Source organism: Pollicipes pollicipes, unplaced genomic scaffold, assembly GCF_011947565.3.
Source record: "Pollicipes pollicipes isolate AB1234 unplaced genomic scaffold, Ppol_2.1 Scaffold_7231;HRSCAF=8579_pilon_pilon_pilon, whole genome shotgun sequence".
Classification (NCBI taxonomy): Eukaryota; Metazoa; Arthropoda; class Thecostraca; order Pollicipedomorpha; family Pollicipedidae; genus Pollicipes; species Pollicipes pollicipes.
Genome location: NW_023597034.1, coordinates 45,780,551 through 45,796,394, shown reverse-complemented (window position 1 = coordinate 45,796,394; position 15,844 = coordinate 45,780,551). Strand labels below are relative to the sequence as shown.

The 15,844-nt window shown below is 54.8% G+C and overlaps 1 protein-coding gene across 1 annotated transcript in view; it reads left to right on the top strand.

The window, feature by feature from the left end:
* Positions 1-14,830, top strand: part of LOC119110185 (tyrosine-protein kinase Drl) — a 42,073-nt gene extending 27,243 nt beyond the window's left edge. The window contains exons 4-10 of the mRNA XM_037233922.1: positions 2,931-3,061; positions 4,252-4,420; positions 5,190-5,331; positions 6,440-6,628; positions 11,746-12,248; positions 12,460-12,759; positions 13,054-14,830. Coding sequence (XP_037089817.1) covers positions 2,931-3,061; positions 4,252-4,420; positions 5,190-5,331; positions 6,440-6,628; positions 11,746-12,248; positions 12,460-12,759; positions 13,054-13,165 — 1,546 coding nt within the window. The 3' untranslated portion in view covers positions 13,166-14,830. The remainder of the gene's footprint in view (positions 1-2,930; positions 3,062-4,251; positions 4,421-5,189; positions 5,332-6,439; positions 6,629-11,745; positions 12,249-12,459; positions 12,760-13,053) is intronic.
* Positions 14,831-15,844: the final 1,014 nt, after the last annotated feature.

Below are 15,844 nucleotides of genomic sequence, written 5' to 3'. Positions count from 1 at the left end.
GTGGCGAAGCGCAGCCCACGTGGCGAGGCGCAGTTGCTGTCGCCCAGCCTTGATGTTGCGTGTCGTGGCGAGGCGCAGCTGCGGTTCGGCACGGCGCAACAGCACGACGCGACCCGCTGTGGGTCGGCGCGGGGGCGAGCGGCTGCGTGCCACGGTACGGGGGAGCGCGGCTGTGTACCACGGCACAAAGAAGCGCGGCTGCGTACCACGGTACGGGGAGCGCGGCTGTGTACCACGGCAGAGGGGAGTGCGGCTGTATACGACGGTACGGCGGAGCGCGGCTGCGCACCACGGTACGGGGGAGCGCGGCTGCGTACCACGGCGCGACGCAGCTGTGGGCCGCGTCCGTGTTGCTGGCCGAAGCAGCACCCCATTGCGATGGCCATGGTCTTGCCGTGACATGCACTCCGGCGCTGCATGTCACGGTTTGCTGTTGCTGAGCCGTGCTGCGCTGCTCGCCGGCTCGAAGGTCGTGCGGCGCGTGATAACCTTGGCGTCTGCTGCGTCCGAGGCCACGCGGGTGGAGGGAGTGCCGGCAGCCCTCGCCAACGTATACGAACGGCCGGCGAGCACGAGCGCCACTCACATAACACTCCCATGTAGGGCGTCCATCCGCGTGAACTCCAGGCGCCGCTTATCCCGGAAATGTGACTGTTGGAGCGGCATAGTCGCTGCCGAACGAATGGGCCGAGTATGTAAATCGGACCACGTTTCATTGAGGTTGAATGTCGAACCTCGTGCGCGAGGAGCCGAGCGTGACACGAATCGCCCCGGATGAGTGCTGATGTTCGACCTTGTGTCGTAGTCGATGAAGTGTGCATCATGTGCTGGGTCGTGGTGTCGACGCGACCTCGGTTTGTGTAAGCCTCTTGTGATTGGGAACCTTGCGCGCTCAGTTATGCCTGATTGGTGCTTAGCCCATTAACGTTGAGCAGCTTTATATAAGGAGAGTGAAGGTGATAAAGGTGTCAAGGTGCGTTTGCAACAGGAACACACAAACAGTCTTTACTGGGCACGAAGTTGTTATGTTTATGACATCGGGGCATCGATGCCGGAGAGCTACTAGATTACAAAAGGAGTCTGTCAGAATATGCTACTAAAGAATTTCAGAGGTCGTTTTTATTCACCACTTTTTGGAGAAGTTAGCCTTTTTCTGTTTGGCGTAAGATGGGCCGTCTCTAAACTATCTTTGAATCAGACATTGCACATGGGGATGAGAGGCTTGGCGTGGGGAGCAACGAGCTGTCTTAAGCAAAAAGTGACTCAACCAAAGAGGTGCTAATCGCCCAAATACAGCCTTCTCATTGGATAAGTCTGGGGTGAATGCGGAATGAGAAAGACCAGCGCACACAGGTAGCACTAGTGTGCAGCATGCGGACGTAGGGTGGGGTGAAACCTGAGATAATCACGGCAAAAAAGACGTTGACCTGCCAAAGACCTTAGAGATCATCGATACATGTATTTCGTCGGTGCACGTTCTGACCGTATGTGTTACGACACACCTACTTTTAAAAGATCTGATGGCAATTCGCCGGTTGATGACAAACCACGCATCATGTATAAAAGCTGCCTGCCAATGCTATACACTCCTGGTTCCGAATCTTGCATTCCCAAAGGGTGTAAGTGCAGCTGTGAATGAAACGTTTTCATCACTTGGGGGCTCGGACGATCGGAAACTCAGTGTTCCCTGCCACAGGAAGCGTTTGGCTCGCCACATTTGAAATTGCGGGGCTCGGAATGCTAACGACTGTGACAGGTACAAAGCTCCATAAGAAAAACAATGGTTAATAGCAATCATTTAGATATCCGCCTGGTTCCTCGTGGAATTTGTACCTCATTCATGACGTCCTTCGTTTAGGGGAGACCTATTGATCCGTCTGTATGCCATGAAACATTGCAGCGGCTGCGGCCAAACCCAAACAAGAAAGCGGTTCGCGAGAAATTTTACGACCAGAATACCGGTCATCGGGGCCCTCCTGGGAGCTTGCAATTGCTTCAAAACACCCTGAAGCACGCTACGAATAAGCGGCGCTCCCAGTGTTGGTGCTGTGCACCGGTGCACCACCTCCACCACAGTGCACGCCGCTCACCACGTGGTTCTATGTGGATCTTAACGTGAAGTGTTTGACAAACTGACGTTGATGCATCATTCAGCTAGCTCAGTTCATGATATTACCAACAATGGAGGAACCGAATGGCATCCCTTATTTACGCACGTTGGTTTCGACGTCACACAAAATGTTCATGAACATCTGATTTGATTTTGACGTCTATACATGGTTAAGGTGCTCAGTTACAAGAGCGTTTTTCACATCGATTGGGCTGCTGCAGAGATAAAGTCAGTTATTATGCCTGAAGAATGCCACTGATGAAACTTCAATCCACCAGTAACGTTAAATCAAAAATCTCATGTAATCCAAAATCCAGAACAATTAGAGCCAAAATAACCATTGCGAACACGTTAGATGCCTACATTGGTTAATGCCGCGGCGCAAATAACAAAAATGACTGCGGAAACGCTACAGCGTCTTCATCAAATGACGAGGAAATTGTTCTCCGTCCCTAGGGATAATGTATTACTGTAAAACGTTCACCTGAACTCAACAGCCAATAGATAATGAAGGCCGTCAAATTCCAAACTGACAAGCAATTTTGGCATGGCTGAGGATCGATGGGTTAACGAAGGACAATAGGATAATCAACTGGACGTTGAATCTAATTCGCTTTGAGACACCATGACATAACAATTTTCTCAACATCAATTGTGAACATTGCTGCGCGCGTTGGCGCCGACTCCCAGTTCCCCAGCGTGGTGCCGTCAGCAGACGGCACATCCACGGCGCCGAGTCTGCGTGCGCCGTCAGCGTCACCACGTTACGATCTGCCCGAGGCTGACGCGCGCCCTCACCCGACCCCGCTCCCGTCGGCAGCGTCCTGTTCCCGTGCACCGGCCGCCTGAACGCCGTGGTCGACGTGGAGATCATGCTCAACATCACCACCTACCTGCCGAAGCGGCGCATCACGTTCCTCAAGCTGAGGAGGAGGAAGACCTGCCTGCAGGGTGAGGGGTCGCTGCAGGATGCGCGGGAGACCTCGCGGTGTGGGGGACCGCGGTGAAGTGAGGGACCGCGACTCGGTCTCCGGGGGACCGTGGCTTGGTCTGCCGCAGATTAGGGTGCGGTCTGAGAGTGATTGTAGCTCTTGGCCCTTTCTGCCCTTATTAAAACATTGCGCTTGAAGGTGTGCACATTTGCTGCCTCAGCACCAAGGTAGCCATATTTCTAGCTCGGCATCTGTCTGCGTTCTAGATGTAACTGCCTGTCCCAGGTACAGTAGTCATGAATGATCACATAGCACCTTTTGTACCGTACATCGTGGTTTCGAGTTACCCGCGGCGCATTGTGATCCACTCACTCATCCATTTATCGCTGTGAACTCAAGCCGCAGGATCTTAGCTCGCTTCACCACACGCAGAGTCCAGCAATTTACGCTGTTGTTTTTCCCCTCGTACGCAAATTTTCAACAGAGGCGATTTTTTACCGCAGCCTCGGCGCAAACGCCCTCGGTGGTACCTATCACATCCCGCTTGTGGAGCTGAGCTCGTCGGCAGCTGGGAAAAAAACACGATTCTGATCCCCTGCTGCTGCCTGTTTGTTCCTGAGCCCCGGTAACTAGGCGGTCGTTCCGCAGCCTAACTCGCGTAATAACAAGACCATAGCTATGCGTTGGGGTTAGCGTGACGCAGTGTATAAAGTTGGCTGCCGGTAATGAAGCTCGACACCATTGCCATCTGGCGGCGGGCTCCGTGGCGAAAGTCGGCGGACCGGGAAACGCGTGTTGTTTGTTCGCGTGCCAGGATTGAATTCTGTTTTTGTACCGACAGCCCGGCGGCTTGGTCGGAGTTCCGGCCCTACGCCACGCCACCAGTGATCATAAAGTCACCATGCTGATGCGCAAGTTATATTTTATGCAGCTGTGTACACCTCGCAATCGCAATGTGTTAGCGCCAGCACCATCCACGCCCACCTGACTGATACAATATTCATTCTGGAAACCAAACAGCTCTTCTGGCTCAACAGGCCATGGAAGCCCCCCCCCCCCCCCCAACGCCCCTCGGTGACGTCTGCGAACTGCTCCGCTGGCGGCGCGCCAGTGCCCAACCGCCACCCAGCACCCCGCCGCCTGCAGGTCACGTTTTCGGCGCGGCCTCGCCCGCGTGCGAGGGCTGACCCGGTTCCGTGCTGCCGCCAGGTCAGCCGACGCGGCTGGAGGCGGCCGGCAACGACACGGTCCGGCTGGAGCTGAGCTCTGAGCCCGACCTGAGCCTCGTGCTGGGCGTCACTGGCGCCATCGCCGTCACCTTCGTCACGCTCGGCGGCGCCATGCTGCTCTACGTACGGCAGCGCAAGGCGGCCATGAGGTGCGCGGACGTGCCGACGCGACGTTGAGCAGCCTCACAGCGGGGCTCGTCGTTAGGCTGGCGAGGGTCGGCGCTGAGGCGTGCCGCCATCAGAGGCGGGCTGCTCGGACGCTGTTCGGGGCAGGCTCGCAGCGCAAGGCGGTGTCAGGCACGCGCGGCGCGGGACTCAGGCCTCTGGGATGTGTCGTTGACTGTCTCGGGGTATGTCGGGTGTTGGGACCAATTACTCGCAACGTCAACACTGATTTTGTTTGCTTTTTGGCCAATCCTGCACGTATCGATTTGATGTCGATCCAGGTTATAATCAAACCACGAAAAACGTACACCCGAGACATGCCTGCTCACATTTTGGACCATTCTTGAAATGCCATCCCTCCTCTGCAAGCAAGACGTACGAAACTTTCCATTCCGTCCGTTGCCGTTTGGTCAGACATAGACTGGTAGCGAGTGCGTTGTTGTCTGTCCATACCACACACAGTTCAGCTTCGTAGCGTGCAGTTGCCGGGCAACGTTCGTGCAGCACATGTGGGCGCTACACAAAACGCGCAAATCATAATAACTATTCCACGATGAACAAGCCAGTTTTCAGGTTTCAAAGGATGGCACCTATTAATCTACCTGCATTGCCCCGGTCGGCTAATACTAAATAGCTCAATGTTGCCATGGCAACTATTTTGCATAGTAAGCTAGTGCCCATTGATCGATGAGAGCGTTTTCAGCTGCAGATCTGTGCTGAGCACTGGATTGTGGATATGAAATGTGTCCACAGCCCTGGGTATGCTGGAACTGTGAGTTCCGGAAGCCGCGTTTTCCTGAAGACGTTTTCCAAGAACTACCAGTCGATAGACCTGATGGCAAGAAGCTGCAGTTATGCAACCATAGCCAGTTTCAAGAAGATGCCTCTTTTCGATGTAAGTCTAGTGTATATCAAAAACATTCTAAGAAGTATATTTTTGGGACGTTCTCATTCAAGCGTGCTGATGTGCATTTTGCGAACAATGACTGAAAAGACAATCACATGAGATATGTCAACTGCTGTAAGAAGCAACTTATTGTGCTGCAATTTGTATGCAACCTCCACTGCACCGCATAGTTCACCGAAGTGGGTCAAGCCTCACCTGGCCTGCACAGATCTTGTGTTACGTTTCGATACGCTGCTGCTCTAAGGGTATGCCTCCACATGTAAAATCAGTTGTTCTCCGAATTCACCAGCACCACGCCAACACTGTGTAAACACGTTCCCTGCTCTACTAAGTTTCCGGCATTGTTAGTTGGAAATTAGTTTCTGACATTATTGATGTTCATTGTTCCAGAGGTACTGCATAAATGACCATCCAAAGCCATCATTGGTCTATTTGGTAGGACCTTACGTTTCATTGGTCACCAAGGTGGTCATGGTCACGAACGACCACGAGCACAGCTGGAAATGACGTCAATGCGGACAAAGCTTGTTTGGTAGCATTGAGTACCTGGTACCTTCTGGTGTATTCAAGGAGAATTATTGTCAGCAAGAGCTCCCAACTCTGAACACACCGCACCAGCAGTTATCTTGGTCCACATTGGGATAACCTCTCGCCCAAATTACATATACTTTTTTCGCTTTTGCCCACGCTATGTTGTTTTTGTAGCTTTAAAAGAGGAGGTAACCGATCATAAATATAACATGAATCAGCTTGAAAAGGAAATGTATTGGGAATCGTTTCCATATCTGTAATTAACGAGCGTCCGCTACGCGACGGTCGAAATCCGCAATAGAATTATGTACACTGGCAACCTCGACCCGAAAGAGCTTGCTCACATACTCAAGTAATTGATGTGCCATTACAATTCATTAGAGAAAAAAAATCGCCTTGGAAGACGCGGTATAGCAGCCTGAAGACTCCGTTTAGCATAACCATCCCCACCGCATGGAGTTAAGTCATCGGACCTGCACGCAAGTCATCTTCCTGCTATTTGATCATTGTGTGTAGAGTATCATTGTTTGCCCTGAGATTAACTGACTCTCTGACTTCTCTGCAGCTGGGCGTGACCCAACCGCCGTCCACACCGCTGCTGCTGTCCACCAATCATGGCCAGGGCAACGTGACGTCACTGCCAAACGCCAACAGCGACGCTAGCCGGACAGTGACGTCACAGGGCAACAGCGCCGGCAGGCGAACGGTGACTTCATTACCCGTGAAAACGTCGCATCACTATGCGTCATCACAGGTACGGCGGGAAGGAGCTTATAGTTCTGTAGAAAAGCCGCTTCCAAACCACAGCCTCTTGATGACGGGATTATGCGCCGCTAACTAGAAAAGGGAAATACCCGTGCTCCAAGAAGAGAGACTTGCAGAACAGCATGGCAGTGGGCCGAGTTCGGTCCGCAAACCACGTGTGCTGCGACGCTTTTCCGTCGCTACGGACGGCCACGCGTGCCGTTGATGCTCCGGTTCTCCTTTGGGTGTGCCTCGCTCGCAAATCACTGTGCTGAGGTTTTCGTTTCCGCCTCACCCCGACAGTGGTGTCGGGGTGTGGCCGCGACCGCTCCAGCTTTTTCCATCGGGGGTAATTTCGGCGGCGCAGTAACTCTAGCCTCATGTTTACAAAAGGCCCCGCTCGTGGCGGCCATCTGTGACAGTGTCTCGAGGGTCGAGAAACCGCTCCCGGCTGGAAACAAACACGGCTGACGATCGTTACCGTAACTAGTCCTGACGTGGCCGCCAGTAGACCGGGCACCGGAGGGTGCGTGCCGGCCCAGCCCCGGCCCGCGCCACCCGCTCCCTGTCCGCCCCTCAGTCCCGCCCGCTCCACGTTCGTCTAATTATCTCGCAGGGCCAATCTGTTGTCTGTCAGGCCCCGATAATGACGGAGGGAGGAGGACGCATGGAGCTGGGGTCACGCTGCTTTAGGCTCGATGAACTCACAGCTGTTTGTTTTGAGACGCTTAGTCTGGTTTCCGAGCGATGCGGAACCAATAATAATCATGACCAGTGGCAGATCCAGGATTTCGTCACGGAGAGGGGCACGCAACAGTCTGGCCCTACTGGAGTTTGGGGCCTCTCCCCCAAAATTCCTCGGTGTTCCGTCTTGCGATTTTACGATCCTCATGTATGCCAATCCTTCATACAGAACCCCACCTTCCTGTGCGCAGCCCTGTAAAGCTGGGCGTGGTACGTATGTACGTACATGAAATGCGTCACTTTTCTCCAGGTCATGATGAATCCTGCTGCTTTTAGACTAAGTACTTCGGCGAAAATATTGACTGGTGTGCCAAAGTTGGCTGCTAAATACCAACGGAATCCATCACGATACTTGATCCCAAGTCGGCTGCGGCTAGCCGGCTTCCGGCGGGCTCCCTACCAGTCGATGTTGTGATCAGCTGACGGCTACTGACTACTGCAGCGTTTTGTTTTAACATTATTGAAGGAGTACGAAATACGTAATCTTTCAATACGCGTTAAGAATGCAATACACAAGTGTGATAAGTGTCACAAATTAAACAATGAAGGGAATCAAATATATGACGGCGACGGGTGAATTCATATTCGGCAATGACGCGTAAAAAATGTCGGAACGTATGCGTCAACTGCAATATGCGACTAAAGCAACAAAGGAAATCGCCATCGTGTAGATTTCGGACTTGCGCGCCTACATGGAATCATTCAACTAATGCCGCATACAGGAGGCGGCAAAAGACCATAAGTGGGGGAAGTACTGGCACTCTCAAGCTCATGTGGGACTGCCGACAACAGAGCGAGATTCTTTTCACCTTATCACTTTATTTTGACTTGGCATCAATGTGGAGGACCCTAGAGCGATCAAGAATGCCCTGGATGATTAATCCTACCCCTGAGTCGCCGTTTTTCATAATGTGGACTGACGGATGGGTGGGGAAGGGGCGACGAAACCCCCTGTCGATTTTAGACTAAGAAAGCTGGCACCTCGCGGAAAAGCAAAGCGTTTGTTTGATCTCGAAAATATGTCGTGATTGGTGATAATCGTACATTGCTAGGTCAGTGAATGGCTCTGCAAGGCCAGGTTAAATGTTAGTTTTCCCTAAAATCAAACTTTTTCAAATTGACAGTGCTCATGTGTACCATACCACGTCTGGCGGCGACACGAAACGCAAATAAGCCTCTTTCTTGTTCCATTATGAGTGCATTGGTATATAGTTGTATGTGTTTTGAACATATATTTATGGTGCAGGACTCTGTAAATGTAACGGTGCCAGCCAGCTGCGCGCCGCCCTACTGGACCGTCCCGTTGTAGCCCGGCACCCGCCGCCCGCGGGACCGTGCCGTTGCAGCCCGGCACCCGCCGCCCGCGGGATTGTCCGTTGCAGCCCGGCACCCGCCGTCCGCGGGACTGTCCGTTGCAGCCCGGCACCCACCGCCCCCGGGATTGGCCGTTGCAGCCCGGCACCCGCCGCCCGCGGGATTGGCCGTTGCAGCCGCCAACCGCCGCCCACGCAGACCGTGGATCGCTGCGCAGTGATTGGTCGAAACCAATCACCGCCCTCTTAATCAGCGAAGAACTGTTTTTGTCTGCTCGTGGGCCTTCCATTTTCGCTAGCGGCTGGTCTTTGTCGCCTAGAGGCCCAAAGACGTCCATTGTTGCGTGTTTTGTGCTGAAAGCCTGCTTCCGCTTGGCCGGTCATGAGCCCCTTCGTACCCTATGGGCCCCTTGAAGCTCAAGGGGGCCATGTTCCCGTGTCCCCCTTCCTCTGTGTCCGCCACTGATCAAGACATTGAGCGTGAACGCAACGCCAGAGGAGAGGTTCCAGTCAGCCTCAACCTACATAGTTACAGCCCCAATGTGCAGCTTGCGGTAGTTCAGCCTTTTAGACTTCTCGCTGGGATCGGTTTCCTAGCTTGCTGTCAGGTCTTGGGAAAGGGGAAGAATAACGGGCTGAGCCGTTGCAATCCTCATTTCAGGCTCTTTATTGCCTAAAGGTAAACGATGGGCCAGGCGTGCGAGGACTCTCAATGTTGATCTTTTACCCGGATTGCAGCAAAATGGTGATCATAGTGGTCTTTAGTTTACATCTGTTCATGCATACATTTATCATGTCCCGCGGATTTTTTTCATCCAGCGATGATCATTGGACCATTCCGGATCCGAGTTAACTATTTGTGGGACAAAAACAATGTTGGAAAACGCACATCCGTACACATGTTTCATGCACACACGGGACAAGAATAGCATTGGCCGCAGCTTAACACATGTTGGGCGGTACTGGGCGTCCACGTGAAATAATTTTAGAGATACCTGCAAGATGCCAAACCAGAGCGCACTGTCGTTACTTGATTCCAGGCTCTGTGATGCACTGCGTCCATCGTCGTTAGACAGCCGCTGCCGGACGCTACATTTTTCTAAGCAATGCTTACATATACGGCAGTGGAGTATAGCTTGGGTGAACTTCAAGTCTAGGTGAAAAGGGAAGGTTAGCATTAACATCTAATTTCTTCTCGTGCCTAACAGCGCTTCAGCTGAATTCAAGAATTCGACGTTTAAAACTGCTACCTAGATTCAGTTATATTACTGCGCGCTGATACTGAGGGATTTCTAGCAGCTGAATCGTCTGCTTGGGCAACTTCAACTTCGACTTGCTTCAGCCGCAACATTCCTTTGAAGCGACATTTAAACAATGGGCGAGCCTAGACCTGGGTTCGTCGCGGGTGCCCGTGTTTGCCCGAGAGCGCGGAGAGCGATGCGACCCCAAGCTCCCTCGACACTGTCGTTACTCAACTTCATGTCCTGTAACGCACGACATACTACCGCCACCAGGGCAGGGGATGGGCGTCAAGCTGCTCGAGCTCGCCATCTGTCAAGCACCTCTCCCGAAACCCTCAACCAGGCCTCACGTGCGGGGTTAACGACCGTTTTCACGGTGGGTGGCGACAGGCCAGCTGGGCAGCGACCGGTCCAATCACAACGCTGCCCCAGCGTCAGAGGACCCCCGCTCATGGTGGACGGCGTTGTTGCCGCCTACCAGACCCATCTCTGGCACAAGACGCGGGGCCAATACCGTGCCGTGCAGCGGCGTCCAGCCGCAGGGAATCATTGAACATGCTTCGTGAGCGTCCGGGTGTGAAAATTCAGCCCTGCTGACCGCGCGAGGCTGGTCGATTGTTCCGCCGCCGCGGCCGACGCCGCCGACGCCACCGTGCCTACTAATGCGGCATATAATCTGATGAATGTCCAGTCAGGGGCTGGCGCCGACGGCTCACTCATCAACGCGATGGATTGTCGTTAAACCCAGCTGGTGTTCGAATGGCCGGCGCCGCTCCGCTCGCCTGCGGCGGCTCGCCGTCCTGGACAGCCGGGGCTGGGTCGCTGAGGCACGTCAGGCAGAGGCGTCGCGCCGTCCCGAACGGCCGGGGTTGGGTCACTGAGACAGGTCAGCCAGAAGCGCCGCGTCGTCCCTGACAACCGGGGTTGGGTCACTGAGGCAGGTCAGTTAGAGACAGCGTGCCATCCTGAGCAACTGGGGCCGGGTCAATGTGGCAGGTCAGCCAGGAGACGCCGTGCCGTCCCGAACGGCCGGGGTTGAGTCACTGAGGCACGTCGGACCGAGACACCGCGCCGTCCCGAACGGCCGGGGCCGGGTCACTGCGGCAGGGCAGCCAGCGACACCGCGCCGTTCCGGACAGCCAGGCGCCGCCCGGTGTCCAAGGCGGTCAGGAGTCGTCCTAGCATCCCGGACAGTCAGGAGTTGCACAAGCATCCCAAACAGGCAGCAATTGCCTTCAGCATCACAGACAGCAGGAGTCATCCCCAGCATCCCAAACAGGCATGAGTTGCCCCCAGCCTTCCAAACAGCAGGAGTCTCCTTTCCCAGCATCCCAGACAGTCAGGAGCCACCCAGCATTGCAGTCAGCCGAAATCCTTCTCAGCATCCCAGACAGTTTTGAGCCCCCCCCCCCCCCTCCCCCTCCTCAGCATCCCAGACAGTATAAACCATCTCAGCATCCCGGACTCCCGGACAGTCAGCATGTCGCTCCAGCCTCCCAGGCAGCCGGAATTCATGCGATGTGTCGCGGCCGTAGGAGCCAACCGAGCATCTAGTACTCAGTCAAGTGCAAGTCATGATACATTACGTCGTATGACATGCTTTGCGCCGGGATCGGCAACTTCAATGAAGTCGGCGGTGCTATCATTTTGCGATCGACAGATGCCTGATTTGTCAGCTTGCCCATACCGGCCGTTTGCAGTATTCTCCACTCGTGCACGAAAATGTCACGGGTTGGCTGCGGTCACCGGCGTGCGCAAACCCCAAGCCGTCGTTTTTTCCATGTTAATCTGGTGGCCTGATGTGGCTGACGATTCGCCGTTCTCGGTAGATCTCCTGTCCGGAGCGGCGGCAGCCGAACCCGCTGGAGCTGGCCGCCTGCCTGCGCGTGGACCGGTTTGACGTGACTTTCACCGATCTGGTGGCTGAGGGAACTTTTGGGCGGCTATACCATGGCGTGGTGGGTGGCGCCGGCGGCGGCGGCCGGCCCCGGCTCTGCCTCGTGAAAACGGTCTCGGCGCAGGCCAGCGCCCAGCAGGGCCGCCAACTGCTGGCCGACGGTCTGCTGCTGGCCGGTTGCAGCCACCCGGCGCTGCTGCCCGTGCTGGGCTGCTGCTCTGTCGGCGACGGCCCGCCCTGTGTGCTCTACGCAGACCTGGGCGCTGTCAACCTGAAGCAGTTCCTGACGTCATGTCGGGCGGCCGATCAGCCAGGCGGCGGCCGCGTCATCGGGCCGCGTAGCATGGTGGACATGGCTGTCCAGCTGCTCGGAGGCCTGGTGCACGTCCACGACATGGGCCTTCTGCACCGAGACGTCGCCGCCAGAAACTGTGTGTAAGTAGCGCAGACGCGCCCCGCACCCCCGGTCTGCTGCAGCAAGCGGCAAGTGTCTCGCCTCGTCGTAAATTCTCTCGTTTATCGCGTGTCGGGCGGGCGCCGTCTTCGTGCAAGCGAGGCGTCCTTGGTTTTGTTAGGCGCTTCGGGGGGGTGACGTCATTGAAACAGGCCAGCGCGGCGCCACTAACGCCGCCTTCCGGCTCCGCAGCGTTGACGACCGCCTCCGCGTGCGCCTGACGGACGGTGCGCTGAGCAGCGACATCTACCCGGCCGAGTACGCGCGGCTGGCAGACGGAGCTTGGCGGCCGGTCCGCTGGGCGGCGCCCGAGTCGCTGCTGCGCGAGCGCCACTCCCCGGCCAGCGACGTGTGGTCGGCGGCGGTGGCCGCCTGGGAGGTGGCCTCACTCGGTCAGCTGCCGTTCTCCGAGTTGCGCGAGCCGCTCGAGGTGGTGGTCCTGCTCCGCGAGGGCTACCGGCTGGCCCAGCCTCCCACCTGTCCGCCGCAGCTGTAAGAGCTGAATATGCCTCGATGTGCGACCCTTGCTGACAATACTTCTTAAAAGTATGTGCACTTAGAACTGCTTTTAGGGAAGAATCATCCTCGATAAGAGAAAAGCAAAGTAGGTTGTTCAAAGAACCATCACCCACGTCTTGTGAGTTAAGAATATATTGCTCTTACCTGAGCCTCTGCAGTGAGATGCTGCTAACATAATTGAGCCGCCTGCGACACCAGCATTTCTTCTACAACTCCACGAGTGTCCTACTTCGAAGAAGGAGCGGTGATCAGGCCTACCCCCGGCAGGTACACGGCCCTGCTCAGCTGCTGGGCCATGGAGCCGGACCAGCGGCCGCGACTCCGAGACCTGCTCACCTGGATGCAGGACTACTCTGCCACGTTTGACAGACTGATCTAGCGGCGGCGAGCGGCGGCTGCGCTCGGGCGGACGCCGGCGCCTCGCCGCAGCTCGCCGGACGACCGGTGATGAACAGGAGGACTAGCCCCGCCGTTTGGCGGTCGGGACGGCGTCAGGGCGCGCGCTCGTTCCCCGCCAGAAATGGACAAGAAACTGCGGCCGCACGACGGCTGGCGTCAGTCTGTCGCATGCAGTGGGATTGCTTGGTCGACAGGGGGCGAGTTTGTAAGCTGTGATGTTTTCACCCGTGGTGTACTACAGATGACAAGGTGTCAAGAAGTTTCAAGAAGTTACGTGAACGACGCGTTGTTATAGTGTTGGACGTGTTGAGAGGTTAGGTGTTGGTCGGTATCTGTGCTGCTCTTATTGGCTGCGTTTTTTCTCCTGAGCTGTTGTAACTTCTAAGTACATGGCCCATAGTTTTTTAAAGACGGTTGTGTCCTAACATGCTATTTTATGAGCCTCCAAGTCCAACCAGCGCTTAAATACGTGTTTTGTATTCCCGATAGGAAATAAGTTTGTGTTAAGTGAGTAGCACATAGTTCTACTGTTTCTTTAGATGGCATTAGCATACGAATGTTTGCAACGTACCGTTTCATTGTCTGTCATAAAGAATCCCCATTTATTGTTGTGAATTTCCTAGTCGTGATATACAGTTCGCTATCGATGCTCTATTTATTGTGTGTGATGTAACCATTGACTGTAAGGCAATGGTTTCCTAGATAAATATGGATCATCACGCAATGCCACGCAGTGCTTGACACGGATGTTGGGCAACTAGGGGTACTCAGTGTTTCTGAAGTTGTTGAAGGCCATGTTTTTGAGACAAGTAAAGATGTGCGAACATGCTCTAAGTGATTAGCTGCTCGGTTACACTAGCTGGGCCCATAATGTCCACACCTGCATCTTCGAACACTGTGTACCCTTGCTATATCCCCATGTCACGGTAGAGAGACCTCAGTTTAATGTCAGGTCGGTCCTGACTGTCCCCGAGCTTGTTCTGAGGTGGGGCGCGCTGCCCCACAGTCGGTAAGCTCGCCGTGACATGTGTCGGTGGCTGGTTTGTGTGTGTGTGTGTCGCAGGCCACCAGCGGCGTAGTGGCCAGCCAATAATCGTGATGCGTGGGAGGGCTGGTTCGGACGGCGAAGTAAGCCGTTCGTTATGTTATCTCGTTATGCCATGGGCTTATTCCCCGTTTGATGTGCGGGAGCTGTTCACAAGCGCTCGCAGTCCGAGTGTGGACCCGCTGCGTGCTTGATTTTCTCTGTAATCAAAGAGCTGCACCCGCTCCCATTACGATTCGGTGATGTGAGATCGAAGAACATCTGGCCGGAGAGACTGAATGGTATCATTGAAAGATCATTATTTGTGCTCAAAACTGACGATGGAAATTGTGTTAATTCCAGAGCACGACCTTTCTCGCACCTTCGGAAGACCCCTGACCGAGCACACTATCCCGACCAGCATGAGGCCGCTGTCATACGCCCAATTGCTCATGTTGTCGCTACGCAAAGCATGCATGTGCGAGTGCTCCTGTCCATAACCATCTGGAACGAACCGCCGCGTCCTGTCACCTTTGTTTGTGGCTTACCTTTCGTGGTTTCGTGTTATGTCTGCATCGGACGTTGACACATGGTGCGACAATAAACACAAAACTCCAAATATTTTTTGGTGGTTACTGTGAACCATGAGCCATCTTGGAATGAGCCACTTCATCTTTGACTGATAGCGCTAAGAGTCGTCAGGAAAACAACTCTGCCAGACCGGGGATTGGCCCCTCTGTAGTGCCGCAAAGCCCCGTTGTGCCTCCTACTGCGCGCTACGTGGCTGTTGCCACAGCCTCGTGGTATCTAGGGCCAGGGTCCAGACGAATCCTGTCATGTGCCAGAACCCCGGGATCTCAGATCCATGAAGCCGCAAAGCGATCCTTGACCTTACACATTTGCAAACCATTGGCTTTCACTGAGGCCAGCAGCACTGGCAGCTCCATCCCGCGAGATATCCGATTGCGTTCGAATCGTGAATAAAACCAAATACGGAAAAGGCGCGAACCAAGACCACAAAGAGCTCAACCATCACCTCCTACTGAAGCCTTATGTACGCGTCGTCTGACAGGGGCTGGCCATGTGACCTCCAGCTTCATCCCGCCCCTGGCAGCAACTCGATCCGCTGACGTCTACGTGAAGGTCACCCAAGTGATCTGAGCCCCTACACCAGCCCCGTGAAGGCATTTTCTATGCATCGCATATGTAAAGTGTAGAGGTTAGTGTCATGGCCTTGTGACTCATAACTACATATCATTCCCTGTGGCCGATTTCTTTTGGAAAACCTAGGATGAGAAGCCTTAAGCACTTATGCATGATGCATGAACGCACTGGCAAGACATGAGTTGCTTACTTTTATCGACCACTTTCATTAATCAAGAACTTTGGAAAAACGCATCCCGTTGGACTGCGTTGCTTTGCGTTGTTGCGTTGCGTTGCGTTTGCGGGTAAGGAACGCGGCCTCTGCTGCGTCCGTTTGAGCCACTGGCCACCACCGGCCTCTGCTGCGTCCGTTTGAGTCACTGGTCATCACCGGCCGCTGCTACCGGCCGGCCGTGGCTTGCCATCCTCGCTGGGACACGGGGCTGCCCACCAGCCAGCGCGCGCCGCCTCAGCCCGCCGCGTCGGCCGTGT